The 23330-nt window shown below is 39.3% G+C and overlaps 2 protein-coding genes across 2 annotated transcripts; both read right to left on the reverse strand.

Moving 5' to 3' along the window:
* Nucleotides 1–9229, reverse strand: LOC5572062. The gene is made up of 5 exons (XM_001653776.2): nt 8826–9229; nt 1048–1182; nt 790–987; nt 538–700; nt 1–473 (listed from the first exon to the last, which is right to left on the reverse strand). The coding sequence occupies exons 1-5, from the start codon at nt 9040–9042 to the stop codon at nt 95–97; spliced, it is 1092 nt and encodes a 363-aa protein (XP_001653826.2). The 5' UTR covers nt 9043–9229; the 3' UTR covers nt 1–94.
* Nucleotides 9230–17326: 8097 nt separating this feature from the next.
* LOC5572061 (ATP-dependent RNA helicase DHX36) lies at nt 17327–21243 on the reverse strand. The gene is made up of 5 exons (XM_001653777.2): nt 20987–21243; nt 18001–20702; nt 17793–17942; nt 17607–17735; nt 17327–17540 (listed from the first exon to the last, which is right to left on the reverse strand). The coding sequence occupies exons 1-5, from the start codon at nt 21041–21043 to the stop codon at nt 17420–17422; spliced, it is 3159 nt and encodes a 1052-aa protein (XP_001653827.1). The 5' UTR covers nt 21044–21243; the 3' UTR covers nt 17327–17419.
* Between the last annotated feature and the right edge of the window lie 2087 nt (nt 21244–23330).

The raw sequence follows: 23330 nt of genomic DNA on the forward strand, positions 1-23330 counted from the left end.
ATAATAATGGAAGCAGCTTTATTCAACATCTGCACATACATATTTACTGCATAATCTATAACCATGATTTGGCACACAATATCAAAATCCAAGCTTATCCTATCAACTGCAACCTAGCAAACAACCCCAGCACCGCTGCTCCCACACCTGTCATGTGGGTCGAACATTCCGTTGTAAGCGCATTGGCACCCTCTCGATCCGCATCCTGACGGTACTTGAAACATCCGGCATCGTTTTGCCAGCTCACGATTTCGCTGAGCCACGATTGATTCCTAAACTCGGCATATCCCACGTAAGCGCAAAGGAACACCTGCTCCATGAACAAATCTCGGAAGATCTCCGGATATGCCAAATCCGCGATCAGTTGTGACTCGCGTAGAATCTGTTCGCAGAGCTTGTCCTTAGCGGTCGTGAAGAACTCCTGTTGGATATTGCTGAACTGTTGCTTGCCAAGGATCAGGTAGAAAAGTAGTCTACGGAAGAAAATTATAGAAAATGATGTGTCCCCTCAAGTGTATTTGTAAGTAAGGCTATTACTTGTGCGTGAGATGATAACCATAGGATTTCCTGCGAAGGGACATTGCATTGCTACATTCGCGACTCAACAGCAACGGCTTGGGATGCAGCAATTCGCCATCTGGTACAGCCGTGTCGAACTCATTTTCCGACTCATTTACGAGTAGCTCTGATAAGCATTCGTCTGTTTATATGGAACGATCATAAAATATTATAGGTTAATTAATCGCCATTGAATTGTTTGTAAGCATTGTACTGATAAACGCATATTACCTGATTGCAGTTCGTTGGGTGCACCGAGTTGCAGTGCACGCAGATAGCTGTGCAAAGTATGACGGCCACTATGAGACGGCCTTCGCGTAGATCGGGCCTCTTCTGAACCACCCGAGGGCAGTAACGATTGTGGAAGAATATCATACCCAGAATCATCGTTCGTTTTCCAAAAATTCGAATTTATCAGTAGTTTACTAACTGCGGAAAAACGAATAGTAAAAGCATTAACATCAAATAATCGATAATTTATGTCATTACCGATAGCATTTGCGGAGCTCGGAAAAGAGAAAATGCTGTTGATGCGGCTTTCCACATAGTCGCATTTCTTCTTCAGCGTTTCAACGAGTGATTGGTTCTCATAACGGGCGTCAGCTAGAATGGATTTCATTTGACCTGCAAAGGAAGAATGCATTTTTTTTAATTTCTTTATTAGTATCATTCCAAACATTACATTTAATCTTATATCTAGGTGTTCTGTGTTAGACAACACTATCATACTAATTTGGTAAAAGAAATTTAAGATTTTATTAACATTTTGTTAAGAACATATTATATTTTATTTGCTGTAGCCTTTCATATTTTTTACAGGTGAGTTGATTTCACCTACTTATATGAGAAAAAACACGTTTTCAATTTACTTAACCTAACTTAACCTAAATATATAACGCATTAATCGTGGCAATAGAAGATTGTAACGATTTTTGCCTGAAATTATTAATTATTTTATTTGACATTTGTTCGAATGTTTCAACATTGGATATTCTATGTAACTCATTGGTACTATACCAGGGAGGAAGCTTCAGAATCATTTTCAAAATTTCATTTTGAATTCTTTGCAGAAGTTTCTTGCTGGTATTACAAACAGCTAGTCCATATTGGTCACAGGACTGAAACGGCTGTCATCTACGAACAATTGGAGTGAAGCCAAAAATTTGGTGCTGGAGAAGGTGCTGATATGACAGTTCGTCCAAAAATACCGTTATAGGCACGAGACACACCCGTTTTCGAAAGCGACATTCATATTTTACCTATCAATTTGGTGTTAAGTGCGTATTACTTAATCCAGTTTTTTGTAATTGCTATAGATAATTGAGCCACATTTTATTAGGCACAACAATAAACGATTATCAATAGTATAATGTTTTTCTCATACGGCATTTGTCGCTTCCGCGCGGAGTGTGGTGAGGGCAAAGCCTAAATTTGTTTACTCCAGCACTAGCGCCACACAGATGGTGGTAGGCATCAAGAACTAGCGCTTTCTTCAGGGGGTTGATATTGGTACAGCATACAACATGGCTAGCCTGAAAATTTGTTTGAATACCAAAAGCTTGTTCTTAAGACAAAGTTTTGATTTTCTATTATAAGAGGATAGAGACATTTTACATATTTATTACATTTGGCTTGAATGCCCTCAATTTGATTTTTGAAAGTTAAATTCTTATCAAGTATGGACCCTAGATACTTAATTTTATCTGACCAATTTATTGGAACTCCTCCCCTCGTCACAGCATGTCTACTTGAAGGTTTTAAATAAAGAGCTTTTGGTTTATGTGGGAATATTATTAGTTGAGTTTTGGAAGCATTAGGAGAAATCTTCTTTGCAAGTATGAAGAAAAAATATCCAAACTTTTTTGCAATCGACTACACATGACTTCGTCCTTTAACGGAGAGGCCTGTATCATCCGCAAACAAAAATTTTTGACATCCCTGAGGTAACTCAGGTAAGCCAGATGTGAAAATATTGTATAATATTGGTCCCAATTATTCTAACAATGTATGTTGGAAAACTGAAGTTTTTTTAATTTTACGATCATGCCAAACACTGTAGAATAGCCTTCCGATTTGTTGAAATGGATCAAATTTGTTACACGTAAAAGTTTATGAGTGGTCGAATGTCCATGGCGGAATCCGAACTGTTCATTGCTAAAAATTGAATTTTCGTTGATATGGACCATCATTCTGTTCAAAATGACCTTTTCAAAAAGTTTACTGATGGAGGAAAGTAAACTGATCGGACGATAGCTAGAAGCTCCTGCTGGATTTTTGTCTGGTTTTAAAATTGTACAACCTGCCAAATGCACCTGGGGGAAACACATTGTGTATCTGACACAGAAATGCTAAAAACGAATCAACTTCATGCGAACTATAACCGGAACATGGTGGGGAGCCCATCCGGAAGATCTGATCAAGCTGTACCAAACAACCATCTTGTCGGTCTTAGAGTACGGTAGCTTTTGCTTTCAATCCGCGGCGAAAACACATATGCTGAAGATACAGCGGATTCAGTACCGCTGTCTTCGCATCGCGCTAGGCTGCATGAACTCGACTCACCAACCAACCAACCTCAGATTCCTCATCCGTTGTGAGGTTCTCAATCCATTGGTTATTGAAAACTACGAAAAACTGCTTGAACATAACCCTCAAACTCGTTTCATGAGTGTGTACTACTGGTACATGACGCTGGAGGTTAGCCCATCTTCGGTTAACACCAATCGTGATAACTTCCTAGAATTCGACTGTTCCTCTGTAGTATTTGATTTGTCCATGAAGCAAGATATCCATGGTTTACCAGATCACTTTCGTTCAAAGTTTATTCCTCCCATGTTTGCAAGTAAATTCGGGCATGTCAGCGAGAACCGATAGTTCTTCACTGATGGGTCTCAAAATGGATGATATCACTGGTTTCGGTGTTTACAACGTTTCTCATAGCGCCTCCTTCATGCTTCAAAAGCCATGTTCTGTATATGTTGCTGAACTAGCAGCTATACATTACACCTTAGAGTACATCAGTTCTCTCCCACCCGAGCACTTCTTTATTTTTTCCGACAGTTTAAGTTCTCTGGAGGCTGTTCGGTCAATGAAGCCGGTGAAGCACTCAGCGTACTTCCTGAATAGAATACGCCAGGCATTGAGTGCTTTGTCAATTCGCTCTTACACTATTACCCTAGCTTGGGTCCCTTCGCATTGCTCCATTCCTGGCAATGAGAAAGCGGACTCTCTGGCTAAGGTAGGCGCTAAAGAAGGCGATGTTAACGAGCGTCAAATCGCCTTCGAAGAATTTTTTGCATTGGCCCGTCGGGAGACCTTGATCAGCTGGCAACAGAAATGGAGAGACGGAGAAATGGGTAGATGGCTGCATTCCATATTTCCACAGGTGTCGAAAAAGCCATGGTTTAAGGGGTTGGGCATGAGCCGTGATTTCATTCGTGTCATGTGTCGGCTTATGTCCAATCACTATTCGTTAAGCGCGCATACCCACCGTATTGGGCTCTCAGAAAGCAATCTCTGTGTTTGCGGCGTGGCTTACCAGGATATCGAACATGTTGTGTGGGGATGCGGTGAGCATTGTGGCGTCAGATCTGAGCTGACTGAAACTCTCCGGATCCGAGGAAAACAGCAGAAACCTGTCAGGGAAGTGTTGGCGGGCCTTGATTTAGAATATATGAATTTAATCCATCTGTTTTTGAAGCGTATCAATATCCGAGTTTGATTGTGTTCGTTCCCTGTCTTTCTTTTTCCCCTTCAAATTGTCCTCTTCTCGTCGTGTCTCCCACAAACCGTTTCTGTTTAGTTTCATTACAGATCTGGACATCCTGTCCCTTTAAGCTTCATCAGCTTAGTAGTCTAAGTAGCTTAAGAAATTCCAAAAAATCTTATCCTTCCCTGTTACAAATGTATCCACTAACCTTAAAACTTCCGCAAACTAACATAGTTTTTAAAATAAGTTCAAATTTCAAAATGTAAATAATGTAAAAAAAAAGAAAAGATTTCGGCTCTGTTATGCCCTACGGCGCCTGAGCCTGCCAAATAAACGAGATAAGTAAAAAAAAAATTGTACAACCTTAGCATTTTTCCATTTGTCAGGAAAATATGCTAATTTAAAACATTTGTTAAATATATCAATTAAAAATTAAAAGCTACTTTCTGGAAGTTTCTTGGTGAGGATGTAGAAAATTCCATCATCCCTAGGAGCTTTCATATTTTTGAATTTTTTAATGATAGTTCTCACATCTTCCAAATCAGTCTCCTAAGAATTTTTGAAAATGTTCTCTTGATTGAGAATATTTTCGAACTCCTGAGTTACTTGATTTTCAATTGGACTAGTAAGTCCTAAATTAAAATTTTGCGCGCTTTCAAACTGCATAACAAGTTTTTGAGCTTTTTCGCAATTAGTTAGTAATAATTTGTTTTCCTCTTTCAATGCCGGTATTGGCTTCTGAGGTTTTTTCAAAATTTTAGATAATTTCCAAAAGGGCTTAGAGCCCGGGTCCAATCAAGAAAATTTATTTTCAAAAATTTTGTTTCTTAATTGTTAAAAACGTTTTTTGATTTCTTTCTGCAAATCCTGCCATATAATTTTTTAAGACGGATCAAGAGTTTAAGATCATCGTCTACCGTTTTGATTCATATTACGGACAGCTTCAAATTCCGGACACTCTACTTTGTATGGGAAACATTTCACGCGAAATGTTTCAATTTTTGCTGTTCAAAAACTCTCAATTTCAAGGCTCGTTTTAGTAAACTTTTTCCATAAATATCTTTGAAAATTTATAATGCCCAACTACCTTAGATGTCTCTCTGTTATCATGAGATGTCCGGAATTCGAATCAAAGTGTCCGGAATATGAGGCAAAAGTGAGGTAGCGTCCGGAATAAGAATCATGAAAAGGCCAAACATTTTGATTTACTTAAAATTATTGAAGTTGCGGAAGCGTATTCTTCACCCACCGTTCGAAAGTAAAGGGCTTCCGACGCTCGATAGCGCTAAGGAATCATACAGAATGATTTATTTTGTATGCTCTATGCTGGGTTATATTTCCCTGAGTCCTTAAGTGTCCGTAATATGAATCAAAACGGTATAATCACGGATTCAAATTTTACTTCACATTTTGGAATTGCAATGCCCCTGGTTTCAACAATGGATTTTGTTAAAGTTTCAAGAGCATTGTCAATATCAAGTTTTGTTTGTAAAGAAATGTTAACATCAAGATTAGAGTCAATATATGTTTCATATTTATTCCAGTCGGCTCGAAAATAATTGAAGGTTTAGCTGATAGCTGAAAAAAGTAAAACCATTATTTAAGCCAACACAGTCGTTAGAAATACGTCGAAGCTAGTTGGGAAACCCTAATTTGAATAGTTATTTATGGAAATCATATAGCCTCTAAAGTTAGAACTTTCAAGCGGTAAATTCGGAAGCATTTCAAATGAAAATTTTCCCATATTAATTAGAGTGCCCGGAATTTGCATCAACTTAAAAGTTTACCAGTTAGTATGACGATTTATTGACTAAATTTACCACAGAACTCATTTTTTATGTATTAAAGGATATTTTTCAACGAAGTTTTTGATACTTTCGATTATCAAAATTTACTTTTGGAAATATATTGTATCTTGCCATATAGAAGAATCAAAGAATTTGTATGAAGACTGCAAGCATATTGAAAAAATCGTTTATTTTGAACCAAACTGTATCCTACCTGAAAGTTCAAGTTCTATTTTGCATGACTGGGGGATTAAACTATTAAAATGTTTAAATTTTATGTTTTAACCCCCTCTACCGGCAGCTTTACCGCAACAAAAATATTCAAACCTTGATAACTTTTTTGTTTCTCTGTTGCACCATTTTTTCACAAGTTCCAAAAAAAACTATTCTAGTTTAAGAATCTATGTCGATATCTGTCATTCCGATGTTCCTTGGGGGACCGGAATAAAATGAGAATATAAAATGTCTTTGGCGGCTAATTTGTGTTACCGTAATTCGGGGTGTAGTTGATCAGTGGGGAGAAGTTGATCATTAGAGTGATGCAAATTTTGAAATGTTTGCTCCCCTATGCTTAAACGATTTTAATTATGGTAAATAGCATCCTCCCAAAGTTTGACATGATTCGCAAGAAATTTGACTGTGCACACGCCATTTGAAGTTTATATGGAGATTACTATGGAAAACGCCAATCTTTTGTGTTCAGCCCTCTATCTTTTCGTGATCATATTTTATGGAAAAGTGAACACCCTCATCTCATGTGAAAACTTCTCAGCTACAACTTTGCCCAAGACCACTTTTTGATTGGACCTCAGGATAAATTGTTATTCATCATCATAAAGTTGGTTTGCATGTAGCATGCTTCACCAACTGTTCGTCAGGCAACATTGGAGCTCCTGGCGGGAAGAATAGATCAAAGTAATACAGGCTACTATATTCTACAGCAAAAAAGCAGTGTTGCTCTGAAAGTAATTGAATGATCATCCCAGCATGATTTAGACTTTGTTATCAAAAATAGCAAATTATCCTTACATCCCATCGAAATGTGATCTTCGGCAAAGTTGTAGCTGGGAAGTTTTCACATGAGATGAGAGTGTTCACTTTTTCGTAGATTATTATGACGAGCAGTTAGAGGACACAAAAGGTTTGCCTTTTCCATAGTAATCTCCATATAAACTTCAAATAGCGTGTGCACAACCAAATTTCTTCCGAATCACTTCAAATTTTGGGAGGATCATTTTCATCATAATTGACATCGTTTAAGCATAGGGGAGCAAAAACTTCAAAATTTGCATCAGTCTATTGATCATTCATGGACCCACATGTATAAACTGTCAATAGAGCTATGATTTGATTTCAATTAGCACAATTTCTGTGACGTCGTATTACCTGATGGCTGCTGTTGATGTTCCTAAGTTCGGTTTGACATTCAAGATAATTATACCATGGAAAAACAGATTTTTTATGAAATGTTTGATGAACTGTTGAACGGTTCTTCTCCAAACAATCGATTATTGACAAGGCTATATAAAGACACCATTTAAATAAACTATTTCTTACATTGCAGATATGTTCTGTTAATACAGTTTTAAATTTGCATTGTGGATAAACAATCATTTTCTGAGTGAAAATTGCATACCTTTAGGCGTTTAATGTGGTGTGTTCTGAAATTTCCAACATTAAAATTCAAAATTAATCGATATATCATTAAGTTGTAAGATTTTTGGGACTTGATCCAGATTCAGTGACCCCAAATTTAGTGAATAGCATATCTCTTTATTTCAGGAAACTTATCGCAATAATTGATCAACTTCACCCCGGAATCAAAAACTTGACTTTTTGATTTAAAATAAATGTCTTTGTAATTAAGTGAACATTTCGTCAAAATTCGTTTAAAAATATTTGGATAATAATACATGAATTCTACTAGGAGTTATAGAACAGAATCGCTCGAAAGTGATCAACTTCACCCCATTTTACGGTACGTCAATTCATCAAAAAAAATCAAAATGTGGGTTACACAAAACTAGGTGATAAGGAGCTACTCTGAAAAAAATCATACTAATCGGTTATGTATTCTAGGAGATTTTTGAAATTTATATGATGTTTTTAAGATTTTTATTTGGCCAGCGTGGTACCAGACACATGCATGCTCATTACTCAAGGACGGCTTTACTAAATTTCTTAATTTTTCATATCTGAATCTCATTAATGTATTTTCCCGAAGAGTGAACATCCGAATACATTAAAAATTCTGGAGCCTGAGATATTTACATGGGTTATAGCTAAGCGTCGGTTCCCCAAGGAATTTCGGAATATCTCAGGATCCAGTTGACCAATGAACAATATTCACACTAGAATTTTTTGAGAACTTGTGAAAAAATGGTGCAAAAATATCGAGTAACAGAAAAGTGATTAAAGTTTTGAATATTTTTATTGCGGAAAAATATGAAGTTGCCGGTAGAGTGGTTAATTATTTTTTATATTATTAAACAGTATTTTATACCACTTTGGCGCAGCAACTGTAGCACAAAATTGAGACGTGCTGGAACATTTCTGAAAGCAGCATCAGATTGAGTAGCCCCTAATTTATTAAAGACTCATAATTTGATCCTTGAGATACGTAAAATGCTATTTTTGTTTCGCTGCGTAGTTTACCAGGAGATACACAACTCTGATTTTAAAGTTCGTTAGTTCGTTTTTATCTGTTGTCAAGGTATTTTTTACCATTTTCGTTAGAAACTATGAAAAGCAGACAACAAGCTTAGTTTTACCATTGGCAATTGCAACGCCAAGCAGCAGATCCGTTGTTAGATCTTCATAATTTTCGATGCACACATCCAGCAGCTTATCCAACCGTTCCAACAGGGCTTCTGGTCCAATAGATTTCCATAGCGATAAATCCGTTTGTGGGGCGAATTGTGCCATTGCTTCGCCATGATCACAAAACACCACCGAAATAAGCAATAACTTCAAAACGAGAGAACCCATACTTTGTAGCACTCGGGTCCACTTTTTTTCGCGCCAGTCAAACCACTTCGATACACGTCCCAATTTGAAATGAGCTCCAGCATTCCATCCACTTACATCTTAAGCCCGGCACAGCGGAAGGACAATCAACTTCAAGATTTTATCCTCTCCGCATGCAGCAGCAGTAGCTCCTTGATGCTTGAGATGATACCAGCTTGATAGTAACGGTTGATGCTTATTCTTGGCTTCTTGGCACTTCGGGCGACGTTGACGAACGCATGCGTTTGCTTTTGGCAATCTTCCTCCACATCGCCTCAGCGTCAGCAGCAGCGTGGTGGGAGGAAATAAAAATTTATTTTCTCTGGATTAAACTAATCCATGACTAATAGAAAAACAATTTAGGATTTCACTTACTTACTTCTGGGTTCTCTGCCGGCTGCCGCTGTGGTGTTTCCATTTCAGATTGCGGCGTGGGGAGAAACGCTCGAATAGTGGCTCTGACCGTGGTTTTGTAATATGCCCTACTCGTTGTCGCCACAGTCGGTTCGAAGCGCGCCAAAGACGATCTCCTTACTGAGAAACGAGGGGGAGAGGGGATTTAAGATATGGCAAGTTTTCATTATTGCCTTGCCATCAGGCAACTGATCTTGTCGGAAATCCTCTTGTCCTTTTGATTGTTCATAGGGTGACGTATCCTATTGCCGGCATCGTTGTTTCATTAGCCATAGAGGCTTTCTTGAAGCTATTGGATGCATATACACTTAAATTTAGAAATCTATATTAGTAAACGGATTGCCAAGAATCCAGCATCTGAGACTTCGGTAATTATTTTCCGAATCTCGGTAAAACTGTTACAGTGAGCTTGGTGAAACTTTTATCGAGATATCGGTAAATGTAAACCAAATCTCGAAAACTTTTGCCAAGATCTCGGTAAAAGATTTGGTTTGATTTAGTACAAATAGTACCGATATTGGGTATTGAAAATTGCTTAGCTATGGAGTCCTTGGCGAATCCTTTTGCTGTGGTCGATGAAATAATATAAGTGTGGATCAATCAGCAATGCTAGTCCTATAGATATGCATTTCAATCCACAGTATCAGACAAATTTGATTGAGGAAAATCTACATGCCAACGTGAAGCTTAGATGTTCCGAACTAGTGCTCGTACCCTACTTACTCATAATGTAGGTGGACTACCCGTAGTGATACTGTCGAATGAGAATGAATGGCGTGTGGTAGAGAGAATGTTCCAATATGCTCCTTTTGAGGCTTTTTTATTCAGTTATTCTCGTCTAATTCGTATTTTGAAACACATATATGTGACGAGCTGTATTTGGTTTCCCTTAGGCAAAAATAATTATTTTAGGATTAGACCAGTGAATCAATTGTCACCCAACGCGCGGCAACAAAGACATTGTCATCTCCTATTCTTGTTGCAACAATTTTATTCCGCAACATCAGTTTATCATCACTTGAACAGTTGTTGTTGTTGTTTGTTGTTTATTTTTCGTCTATTTTGATGAACATTTGATTCACTGGATTAGACTATGTTTTTAATTGATCTGTTATGTCTATATGTCTGTGATTTTGAACGAAATCAGAGCGGTTTGGAAAAATAAAATTTCTCGGTGAAGCTGCTCGTTCCACCCAGAAGGAAACCGAAACTATTAGAGTGGTTCAAAAAATCGTTTTTGCTCCACACCACTCATTCGATCCTAAATCAAATTATGAGTGTGCTCCCAAAATTAGAGCTCATTCGGATGAAAACTGAGATTGAACAAGCCCTTCAAAATTTATATGAGAATTACTATGAGAAAAGCAATCAACTCATTCAATCGGTCATAATATTTGCCCAATATTTGCACATAACTATGTCATTTTGATTTGTTATAGTCTCTTCATTATTGATAAAGAATTTTCAAGTCACCAAAACATTTTATCAACTAAATATAGCGTACCCTGTGAGCAACAATATTGTTTGAATAGTTTGGTCCCATTTGATCACTTTTCGCTAGACAATTCATATTAAGAATAAGAAAAGTCGGGCTCAATAATTTCAATACGGCTTCAGAAGCTGTTTCTCTTTAGGAACATGTGATTAAGACGTTAAGGGTCCGGTCTACGAAAGTGTGACAATATATGCTTGGTATTGGAAACAGCGGGTCTAAAAATACCGAAAAATCAAGGATATGATTTTGAATTCTTTTTTTTCCAAAACTCAAAGGAATCTTTCGAAACAAGTTGTTCGAGCGGAAAAATGGTTATCCACATCGAGCTGCTTTAGTGAGATAGGCATAACATGCACTTTGGCCTAGTTTTGATTGTAGTAAAAAAGCTATGAATATTAGACAAAAGACCGCTTCATTGATGTCGAGATAATTGGGAAACGTCATACCATTGCAAACAGTCAATTGCACCTAACGACGAGCATAGTTTGCTAAGATTGAAAGCCAGGAAAATTTCCTTTTCAAAGCAATCTGATTTTCCAGGAATCGAATTTTTTCTTGCAACGCGTAATATCGAAATTCCCGAAATAATACCTCGTGCTGTATGCCATATGCAAGTGTGATCTAAAAAGTGACATTTTCATTACTACGGGAACCATCAAGATCTACCCAAGAAACATTTGCCTATTTTATAATCATTTATTAAGCAATTTTTCACAACTACATACTGTATAATTGCTTACCCAACAAACATTTTTGCTGAATAAGAGTTGAACAAATGACTTTTAAGCGTATTTCAGCTGAATAAACTATTATTCAGCTACTAATGTTTCTTGGGTATTATATTACTTTGCAGCTGCTACGCACACATTGTTCAAGCAAATCTGGCGAAATTATTAGCTACCTATCATTTAGTGACTGTACACACTTAGATCAAATCACCGAATTCGGTAATCCATTTACCGAAATCTCAACAGCTGAACGGTCGGTAATCGGTTCGGTAAACGAATAAATTACGGACCTATCGGTAATTCGCATTTTCGATCTCAGTTGTCAAAACAACCGATTGATCGGTAATCGTTTACCGAAGAACTGTAAACACGGTGCACCGAGTTTTGTTCCTCGGAACCCAATTTTTGGACAAAAAAGAACAACGTTGACAATTTTAGATCACGGCCTTTTTTATTAGTAATTGGTTTTTATAAATATTGAGGAATATATTACCGGATCCAGCATAATATTTTGATGAAACAACAAAAAATACGTCGGGTGTGATGTCACATTGCAGTTTCCACATATGGTTCGAAGCGCCGGGAACAACGAGAGAGCAGCGGAGGCTGATGGCTGGACTGCAAATATGTAATTATGTTAGATGATAGATAAAACATTCGGTTCATATTACTCACCTTAATCATAACGAAGTGTTCCTAAAATCTATCGGATGCTGAGAATAATCGTTCAGCGATACACCACAGAGATTCGTTGCAACGGGGAAACAAAAACATTCAAGATGAATTCATGCTGTCATTCAGCCAAATTACAGAATTCGGTAAACTAATAGTCCGTTTACCGAAACTTCAGTAAAATATTTTACAGTTTTCGGTAATACTAACGATTCACAGATCTTTCGGTAATTTTTTTGACAGATCTTCTACAGTTCACCGTAGTTCGGTAATTTTGTTTTTGGCGCGCTGTCAAAAACTGCTTGGTTACCGAAACATCGGTAATATCGTGAATTACCGATTGGTTTCGGTGATTTTATTTACCGAACTCGCATACTCTGTTTAAGTGTGTAATCATAAATTGCAGTGATGTTTATTCAGTTTTCACTTAGCCTAATAAAGATTGATGATTTAACAACGCTAATTTAACAAACAACATTATTGCAGTTTTATTCAGCATCATGTTTAACAACATTTTAATTATTTCCATGTGAAGCCTTTGTTCAGGCGTTGTTCACACAAATTTGGAAAAGTTATGAAGCGTGTCGTTGTATATTGACTTTATTCTACAACATCAAAATCGCATTATAAGCATTTATCTCAGCTTTTATTCAACTGCCACAAAATTAACTGAAAACAAATAAATGACTAAAAACCGCTAATACTGTATACATCAAATGCAGTGTATACTTTAACCATGAATTAATAACCACTTTTAATAATTACCTGAATACAAGATGCAAACTCGAGACCTTCTCATCGTCAGCGGTATACCTTGCCATCTGCGCCATCCTTGAATTCATATGGTCGGCATTAAGTCAGAGGGGACCAAGTACAAAACTTGGGAAAATAGGATTATTCTTTTATTAGATGCGAAATTACCTTACCTTCATTTCGCTTTGATCAGATCTGATGAATGTTGTAAACTGCGAGAGATATGTAATGAATTTACTTTGGATGATCAATAAAAATCGATAAAAGTATGCAGTCAGAGTGGACCAAGTGCTTATTACCATAACAGTGAAAATGATCAGCACGCTAAGGAATGCGAGGAAATGAAAAATATGTCAAGAGATTTGGCAGATTTTTCGACATTGAATGATTCTTCTACTCATCCATCATAAGAAATTCATAAATATTGCTTAATTTGAAGCATTTGATTTTGATTTTTGGCCATTTAACATATCTGGATGAGGGGGGGACGGACCTGGTGTAGGGGTCTCTCGCGAAAGCGTAAAACATTATTTGGCATAAAGACCAAAATACAGTTTTGTGTACCTCATTCTTTTTTTGTTCCTTGAACATACTCAATATTGCGGGGCAGTGTGACTCTGAAAATATCGACTAAAATGATTGAGCAATAGTTATTGTGGCATTCTATATTTCTAAGCACTTCTTGAACTATATTCCAAAGCCATATTCACGAATGTCGTGCTGCTACTGGGAATCACATGCTTAGTCATCACTGGATCTGAATCGGATCGATACAATGCCACCAGTTTGTACAATTTCATTCCCCTAGTTTGCACTCAATACGTAAACTATGTGAAGAGAGGAGTGTAAGCTGAGAAAATGTCGATCCAATCCAGTAGAACACGTAAAACAATATTTTGGCAAACGACCAACATACAGTTTTACGTACTTCATTCTTCTTTGGTTACTTGAGCGTTCACAATTTTGGAATGCAGTGCTGCTCTGAGAATATCGAATAAGTTGATTGATAAACTATCAATGTGACCTTTTGCACTTATAAACAGTGTCTTAGACACGTTTGCACACATCATTCTGGCATTTGAACTATACGCCAAAGCTTTTTGAGGAATGTCCTAAGTAACGTGTTTGATCATGGTGTTACTTAGGACTTATGGTTGATTCTCTGATCAAAGGTCCAAAGTAACAATTGGTAAAATGCGATGCAGATTTGAACATTGGTCATTTTTTCAAGCTTTTAATAGATTATTTTATAGTATATGTATCAATATGAGTGCTCTAATTTGATGTAAAGTGGTGCAAAACGAATGCTTTGTAATGAAAAGCTCGAATTGTTTCTATTTGTTACTTAGGACGTTTTGAAAAGTTACGCGAGTATTCCTCGAAATGGATTCCGAGAAGAGTCCTGCTCGTTTCCGGTTCTGCGACCGGCGGAATATAGCGGCGAAGATTTTACTGTGCGGTAGCATATTGTTGTAATAGATACCCAGGGGATCTCCGGATCAGATACCAATCGAGGAACTATTGCAACCTCGCAACGGGAACTCTTCCGAATTGTGATCAAACAGATCCAAAAACGATATACTAACACGCAGTGAAATTTTCGTCGTAATTTTTCCTCTGGCCACAAAACCAGGAGAAAGCAGGACCATTGTTGAGAACCATTCAACCGGAACACCACAGCAGCTACATGCGACGGATCTGAAGGATCTTGGTCGTGAAGGATTTTCTCGTGTTGGTTCTCTTCCACCATCAAATTGTGTAGAAGAACTATGATGATGGCAAATGTTTGATAAAAACAAAAACGCGGAAATATGTATGCCGGCGCAATAAAATTTATGGCTTCGTTGAAGAACTTCGTTAATATAGAAGTTTCGAAGCACAAACAATATGGATTCCGGGATGGATGTGGGGATTCCAGCCACTGTGGAAGTGTCATAATAGGAGGAGATAGATGTTACTAGACATAACCTCCAAACTTCAAATAAAAATAATGTCAACGATTCTTGCAGTGAATGACTCCTTATAACAAAATGTAAACAATCCCTGCAGGGAATGTCAAAGAGCAGGATAGTTAGTTGACCATAATGAAAGAGCAACAGAGATAGCGTTAGTTTTCGTGACGTCACCATGCACACATTTGAAGAACAACAAAGTGTAGACCACAGAGGAACAGCTGATCAAAATTCACCACAACGTGAAGATAAATTCATAGGGAAAAAGGGGGTTCCTTAAAACATCGGAGAGATATAATATAAGAAGACCGTGGGGTGAACTAGTGTGCCGCCAGTTTTTCGTTGTTTTTCAATAGTTAGAGGCTTCAAAACATATAAGTTCCTTTGGAGAAATGGTCCAGTAAATTAAAAGAAAGCTTATGAGCAAATAATTTTTTTTCACGGAAATGGTCTATTCTACGATTAAGTGTGTCGTTTAGGTATTGTGTTGTTTGGAACAATATCTGGTATGTACACATTTCCTGGTGGCCATTGAAACTCCCGTATATTTCCCGGTTTTCTCCCGGTGATTTTGAACTCTCGACTTTTTCCCTTTTTTCCCGGTGCGCTGGTCACCCTGAAAGTGGGTGATCAAAATGCTGTGAATTTTTCAAAATTTCAAGTTAGCCCAATCGGAGCTGTAGGAGCCAAAATCCAAGTCACCAAACTTGGTCATTTTGTTTGGGAAACGGTAAAATGATCTTTTTCTTTTCGCCGGTCACTGTAACAAGAATAAGCATGAGCATAAGCAAGAGCATGGATGACCGCTTCGTAGTTGCACTCCGTGATTGACCACAACAATCGAAGTTGCACAAATCGAGACTTCAAAGTTCAAAAGTCAATAATGGCACCGGCCACGCCCAATGTCCACGCGGACATCGGAGAAGGGAAGGAATGTTAGTTAGACAACTATTGTTAGTAGAGACCGAATATACCTCTAAATCCCCACAGTTATCATGGGAAGGATATTGTGTTAGAGGCACGATTGATTCTTACTGAATACTAAATGGTTGAGAAACTGGTGGATTATTTGTTTGTCCTTTTGCTGCATTTGTCTAATTTCAAAATAATTATGCACGCTATATACATGAATTGTCCTAATTATGGAGCCACATTGTACCTTATTATGCACAGCAAACTAACTCTACGTAGGGGAACTCACGTATTCTCGGCAGTCTAAGCCGATGCCGCGCTTCTTTTGTAATTTTCTCGGACATCAGCAGACAAATTACTTGTTTGTTTACATTTATGCGCTGCTCAATCCTCTATCGATTTACACCGACAGACTTGTTAAACACCCCTATTCTTGTTTACGGCGGATCCAACTTTCGATCGAATCCTATTCGTTTGAATCCACGGCCCACTTGATTTTGCTGGCGTAAACGGGTATGCAAAATGGTTTTCGATCGAAAGAGCATTCGAACGTGAACAAGAATAGGGGTTTGGAGACGTTTCACAAAAATGCGAACATCTCTTGTCAGTGTGACTATTGACCTCATAGGCCAGGGGAAGTGGTTCACCTAGAGTGAATTTATGTCAGAGAAAAAGTAGATTTTGTAATTCTCAGACACAAAAATGAATGACAAGTTCATCCACTTATTCTGGCCTATTCACTTTGGCAACTTTCCCATAAGTGCTGCAGGCGAATCTGTTCGGCAGCTTCATATCAGTCGCATTTTGAGACGTGTTCATTTGAATTGGCGAAACTGTTTGTTTCGTCTCGGAAATCTCGTCAGCCGGTAGCTGACAGAACGAAGAATCATCTGAATGTTTTCATTGGCGTGTTTTGATAGAAGAATATTGTGTATTTGGCGTTGGTAATTTGGTTGCCGATAATAGTCCAATGGTGCCGAAGCCGTAAGTCTCCCTATAATATTTGTTGAGAAAACAACTCAATCGTGTCTTTTAGTTTTATAATGTTACAATATTTTGAGCTTGCAGTTTATTATTGTTGAAACGATGAATTTTCAGAATATGGCGATATTTCATTGTTGATGGTCAAGAGATTCGTCAACTCGCCAAGGGCGCAGAGCCACTATGATAAAGCAAATATGTAATAATAATAATGTTGATGTTCACATCAAATATCTGACTTAAGTATTATGTAAAATCAATTGCTACAATCGGTTTTGATTTGAAAAAAAAAATTTAAATCATTTGTGGAGATATTCGATAATTTGAAAAAAAATCAGGAATAAAATAACACTTGCAAATTGATTTCAAATCTATTATATTATACATTATACGAATACAATGCGTGGAAAAAATCCGTGAGTCTCAGTAATAATTTACATCATCGTCCGAATTTACTCAGGACTTCGGCTCGACGCCATGGATGACCGAGAGTATGACGAGCTGGTAGAATCGTCGTTATCGTCGAAGTCATCTTCAAACTTTCCATCGATTGTAATCAGTTCGATTATGGCTCTGAAATGAAAGGTTAATAAATTAAGCAGGAACATTCAGAAGCTGCTGACTGTCTCTACTACATACCGCAAAAGAGTCCCTTCCTCCGATGACCAATCGACCGGCGATGGCTCGCAGATTTTCTTCTGAAGGAACAAGTTGAAGCCTCCACGCAAATCCTGAATCAGTCGGTAGGTTTCCTTGTTGCATTTTAAGCTGTACAATGATCTCAATCAATTACTGAATTACGCGAAAACTAAGTGCACGACTTACCAATAATGTCCAGCGATTGAAATCAGCTCGAATCCCTCATGAGTTTCCACGTGATTATCTCCGAAGAAGAACAACGGAAATGGATTGACCACCGTCGTGTCGAAGATCGTCAGCTCCGATATCTTCTGCTTGTCGTAGTAAACCACGAAGCTAGAATTTTCAATCGTAGTTATGATAAGGTATTGGATAAAAAGGTAAGTAGCCCTACTTCGAGTCGTAATTCCCCAGGGTGCTGTTCACGGACGACGGATGGATCGTGGCCCGTCCTTGTCCTTCGATGGCGAGAATCGCCCGCCCATCCGCGTTGTGTCGATTGCGAATGACCTTCCGGACGAAGGCCACATTCGGATACAGTCCGGCGCCGACGATCGCCGTCAGCAGTTTGTCGTTGCCGGAGTTGTGATTGTTGCTGTGGGCTTCCGGCTGGGCATGGTTGAGGAACTTGGCCGCGTGGAAATATTCGCAAAATTGCGCCTTCATGCTGCAGAGTTGATTGAGAGTGGTTTGGTTGAGGAAGTTTCGGCGGGCAAAGTCGGGAAGTTCGCGATAGGAGAGTTGGCTCCACTGATGGATGACATTGGCCAGCATCAGGTGGTCACTGTGGAAGCCTTCGGCGAATCGCCGCCGGACGCGATCCACTTCTTTTTCCTTGCCAAAGGGCTTGTAGAAGGCATCTTTGAACGAAAGACTTGCCGCTATTGAGGTGATCGGGTCGGTACAGCTGAAGATACTGGAGAGGAGAACCATTTTTCCGGTTCGAGGATCCATCGGGAGACGTGCGAGGTGGTACCCTAGCGGAGTTAGCGTTTCGTTGTCATCGATGGCGTTGAGGCGATTCAGGAGTTCTAGAGATTCTTCGATAACCGCATCAGAGGGACGATCGAGTAGTTTTTCCAGGAATCGGCGGGCGTCTCCCAGAGCAAGGATTTTGATATGCAGAATTACTTCGTCCAATGCTACTCGGAGGATTTCCGGTGGGGTGTTTTGCAGCAGGACATTCCGGCGAGCTCTGGTATACAGATGATAGCAGACGCCCGGTTGAACGCGGCCAGCTCGACCTTTCCGTTGGATTTCGTTGGAAATTGAGATCCATTCGTCACGAAGAGACGAGATGCCATCCTCGTACATGTTGATCTTATGTCTGCCAGCGTTTATAACGTAGACCACGTCATCGATCGTGATGGACGTTTCGGCGATGTTTGTTGCGAGGATCACTTTTCGGGTGCCTGGTCTGGGACGGGAGAACACCGCTTTCTGGTCGAGTTGAGGAACTTTTGAATGCAACGGGTAGATTAGCGTCGACATCTGTGACAATCGACGATGACTGGTGAGAAGTTTGTGAACTTCCGTTATTTGAGCTAGGCTCGGGAGGAACACAAGGATCGCTCCTTCTGGTTTAGAATATGTGATATGGCAAATGAGTTCGACTATGAGATCATTCTGGCAGGTTTCGCTTTGCGGACTGCTGATCGTTCGCAAAACTTGAGCGGAATAATGCGCACGGAGTTCCGGTAGGTACGGATCGATCATGTCGAAGAACTGCATATTGTAGTGATCGCGGCTGCGGTAGTTTCTTTTAACCTGTTGACCTTCGAAATGGTGGAAGTTTAGCTCGGCTACAACATCTTCCAGATAGAACTCCTGCACGGGAAACGTCAGACCCGGAATTTCTACCATCGGGCAGTTGTTGAAATAGTCGGAAAATGTGTCCGCAGTCAGGGTGGCACTCATTAGGATAATCTTTAGATCCCTCCTGTACGGAAGAATCATTTTTGTGATTCCCAGCAGCAGATCCGTTATGACGTCTCGTTCGTGAATTTCATCCAGGATCAAATGAGAATAATCCTTTAAGCATGGATCGCTCTGCATTATCGAAAGAACGATTCCCGTCGTACAGAACGTTATGCTGGCTCCTTCGTTGCGAGGCTTCTTGGAGTCCAGACGAATTTGGTATCCTACGGACTTGCCTAGATTCTCACCGCGTTCGGCAGCCACTCTCTCGGAAAGCGTAATCGCCGAAATTCTCCGCGGTTGTGTGCAAATGATTCTACACTCGGATCCCCTGCCCTGCAGCATAGCTTGGTCCAGAATGTATTGCGGAATTTGGGTGGTCTTTCCGCTTCCTGTTTCACCTTTGACCAGGATCACCTGATGAGCATCAATCATCTCCAGAATATTTTGTTTTGATCCGAATGCGGGTAGTTTCTCCCGAAAACTCTTCATTTCACCCAAATATTCTTTCTTTAGGCATTCCTCGTAGAACCTATCGTTCGTTGATTGCTTCCACTCGACTTGTGAATCATCCTGAGGAACTTCGTTCTTCAGGGATTCCTCCTTCAAAATTTGCTCCAGATTTTTGTTGATAACCCTTAGATACTCATTCCTAAAGGGAGAATTGATGTCTTCGTTATGGATGAAGTGCTTGAAAAAGTCGACACTCCCTTGTCCATCCGGCAGCTTAAGTTGTGTCCGAATTTCCTGAATCTGCCACTGAGGGATGGTGATGTCCACCGCCTTTCGCTTCTCTTTCTCCTTTTTCTTCCTGGTTTGTCTATCCCGGTAGAACAGACCTAGAGCTTTCCCACGCAGCCCTGGCGGTGGCCTTTCATCTCCTCCGGTAACAACTTCGTCATCCCGCGCATCACCAAACCTCTTGAACCGGTTCGCACCAGCTCCACCTTCCCCATTCTCATAGGCCATCCTTTCCTGTACCTTATCCCGTCGCAATTTCTTCCCACCTCGCCAAGGTTCATCGCGATCCCCGTGAAATCCTCCTCTTCCATGTTTTCCCCCTCGATGGCCACGGCCATGAAATCTACCGCCACCGTTTCCTCCATCCCCGCCAAAGGGACTACGATTCATATCAACCTGCACGGCACCTCCGACCGCTGAGTCCTGTTGTGTCAATTCCTACAAGGTATGATAAATGATTGTAGAAACTTATGCAAATTGTAGAAACAACAAATTTTTCCTCGGTTACCATTGGCTTTTAGGGCGAGATCATAAGTTGTGCGAGATTTAATTTGTATTTCCCTCTGGCTTCGAAATTCAGTCAGATGGTAACACTCAAACCCCATCATCCCCTAATCGCATGCACATGGTTTATGTTTATGTTTACAACTCTCTCATTCAGTGGTATTAGTGTGGGTGGCTGCCCATCAACAACCCTCTTTCCACCCCCTCCACCAACTTACCCTATCGAGACGAAATTTCGCAAGTCGACTCTCCAGCGATTCCTCGCAGTCGGACATTGATTCCCGGTGAGGCAAATCGGCGTTCCGCACCAACACGGCGTATGCTTCGAGCGGAGAAAGGTTTCGCTACTTTTGGCGAGCTATTTTCCACGATATTTTGAAATCTTTTTCGCGGACACACAACACGATGATGAAAACGAAAAAAAGCACTCGCGCAACATAAAAGTTTGACGTTTTGCGTTTTGTTTATTACACACAAAATTTCGTTTATGCACAACACAACAGCATTTTTCGGGAAATTGAATTGAGGTATCGTGCTTTTGCTAGAATTTTGTTTCCCCGAATACTTCAATAGGCCGAATTTAGGCGATCTGATCAGAGAAAAATTTCGTCTTTGATCTGTTGTTTAGTCTTCTTCCTCTTTGCGGCGTCAGCGGCGGTGGTAATGTTTATTTTTTTGTATGGTATTCAATTGGGGTCCATTCACAAATGTCACAACGCTGAAGGGGGTGGGTGGGTGTCCTTAATAAGATGTTACAACTCATATAAATTTCGAAAAATGTTTATACAAAATGTGTTACGAGGGGGTGCGTGGGTGTCAAAAATGACCACCGTTGGAGCTGCCTGACAGCTTTACTTGTCAAGGCTGAACCCTCGGTCTGACTTTCACCAACTTTCCCGGGAGGGCCCTCTACCCCCGGATAAAAACGTACCATTGAGTGAATGGAATAAACCAATAATGTACTATAACTATAACTATAAACTTGTGAAACGCGAATGTTGTTGTTTACGATAGAAAGGATTACTATAATTTTACCAGACTAACAAGAAGTTATTGCCGTGTGTGAGTAAACTGGTGAAATACGAGACAATGAGTCAAAAAGGTGAGCCAACTCATCCATGATTTTTTGACTGCTGAGTTGCGTGATTGATAACTCACGCATGAAAAATCTCAAGCGTGAGTGATGACAAATTGAGTTTTTCACAACACTGTTTAAAACTATTATTTTGCTTAAAAATGTAGCTTCTTTGCACCTATAGTGGTGCATTAGTACCCATAGTGGAGGGTTCCATAAGAAATCAATGGATTGCGCCACAAAAGGAACCATTCTTAAAACATACCTCCAGTAAAGGAACAGTGTTCCTATTTTTGGTGCAAGGCTTTTGGTCCGAAAATTTCAATTGAATCGTGATGTTTATACATTTGAATTAGAGACAATGGAAATTCGCGACAAAATTTTTGAAATTTCGCGGGTGACCCAGGCGATAAAACCAAAATTTCGCGGCTTTGTCGCGGTTCCATAAATATGATCATATTTAATATTTAAAATGCATGTTTACAGTTAAAATATTATTGCCATTTATCATCGTAATAGGCTGTTTTTCATCACGCCAATCTGTCATGAAACGACCTCCATGAGTCGATGTTCCATGACTCGATATCGACTCATGGAACCATACTAAAAACAAAATTTCATGGTTACTATGATGGTCCCTAGAAGCAGCTTTCCAAAGAATTGCTGTTCCATGACTCGATATTTCCATGAGTCGATGGTCCCTTCAATATCGACTCATGGAGGTTTCACTATACTTTTCTACACTGAAGTATACAGTGCGGCAGTAGTCATTACTACAACTGAAACCAGTGCTGTAATGATTCATTACGCAACGCTTTCTCATTACGCAACTGTTTCGAATGAATCATTTCACAACAATTTTTCAGAAATTGCAAAATGAAGGTGAATGCATTCCGATATATTGCTGATACCCTCAAGTGGTCTTCTACGAAATTGCATAAAATGTCGGCAAGCCTCGTAAGATAAATTTACGACTCGTGCTGTAAAAATCATCATTCTGCAACTTGTTCCGTAAACTACTATTTTATATGTGTAAATTTACCGGAACTTCATTACCTGAGAGAGAGGAGACAGCTGGCTTAGATTGCGAGCTCCCAAAAGTCAAGGGAACCTGTCATCAACTGTCACTGGAAAACCGCACATTGGAAGTGCAGAGCGTGAAAACCCGTCAAAATTTGGCCAAACTAAAACTGGGTATGATTGAAAATTCAGGTTGTTTCCCTGTGATCTCGCATATAAAATAATTGATTATTTAAACATTGACAATTGGACTCAAATTGATATTGAAATTTTTAAATTTTACAACCTTTTTGATAGCAAATGGAATGTGAAAATGGTTTTGACCCAGTTTGTGCTCTCCGATCCATTGTGCACAACCAAAACATGGAAAGAAGAAATCAAAGAAGCCAAGAAAACAAACCAGTTGTCAGTGAGCTGTCTCCTCTCTCTCAGTTCATTACATGTTTTGTCATTTTTCAAATTTAGAT

The sequence above is a fragment of the Aedes aegypti genome, chromosome 2 (assembly GCF_002204515.2).
Source record: "Aedes aegypti strain LVP_AGWG chromosome 2, AaegL5.0 Primary Assembly, whole genome shotgun sequence".
NCBI lineage: Eukaryota > Metazoa > Arthropoda > Insecta > Diptera > Culicidae > Aedes > Aedes aegypti.

Excerpts from the sequence above, each read along its gene's own strand:
- LOC5572061 (XM_001653777.2), bottom strand. The coding sequence starts at position 21,043 with ATGTCCGACTGCGAGGAATCGCTGGAGAGTCGACTTGCGAAATTTCGT. Across the intron at positions 17,943-18,000 it reads CTGGGGAATTACGACTCGAA|CTTCGTGGTTTACTACGACA; the intron begins GTAGGGCTACTT and ends TGAAAATTCTAG. Across the intron at positions 17,736-17,792 it reads TCAATCGCTGGACATTATTG|CTTAAAATGCAACAAGGAAA; the intron begins GTAAGTCGTGCA and ends ATCATTGTACAG.
- LOC5572062 (XM_001653776.2), bottom strand. The coding sequence starts at position 9,042 with ATGGGTTCTCTCGTTTTGAAGTTATTGCTTATTTCGGTGGTGTTTTGT. Across the intron at positions 1,183-8,825 it reads TGGCGTTGCAATTGCCAATG|GTCAAATGAAATCCATTCTA; the intron begins GTAAAACTAAGC and ends CTTCCTTTGCAG. Across the intron at positions 474-537 it reads GGTTATCATCTCACGCACAA|ACTACTTTTCTACCTGATCC; the intron begins GTAATAGCCTTA and ends TTTCTTCCGTAG.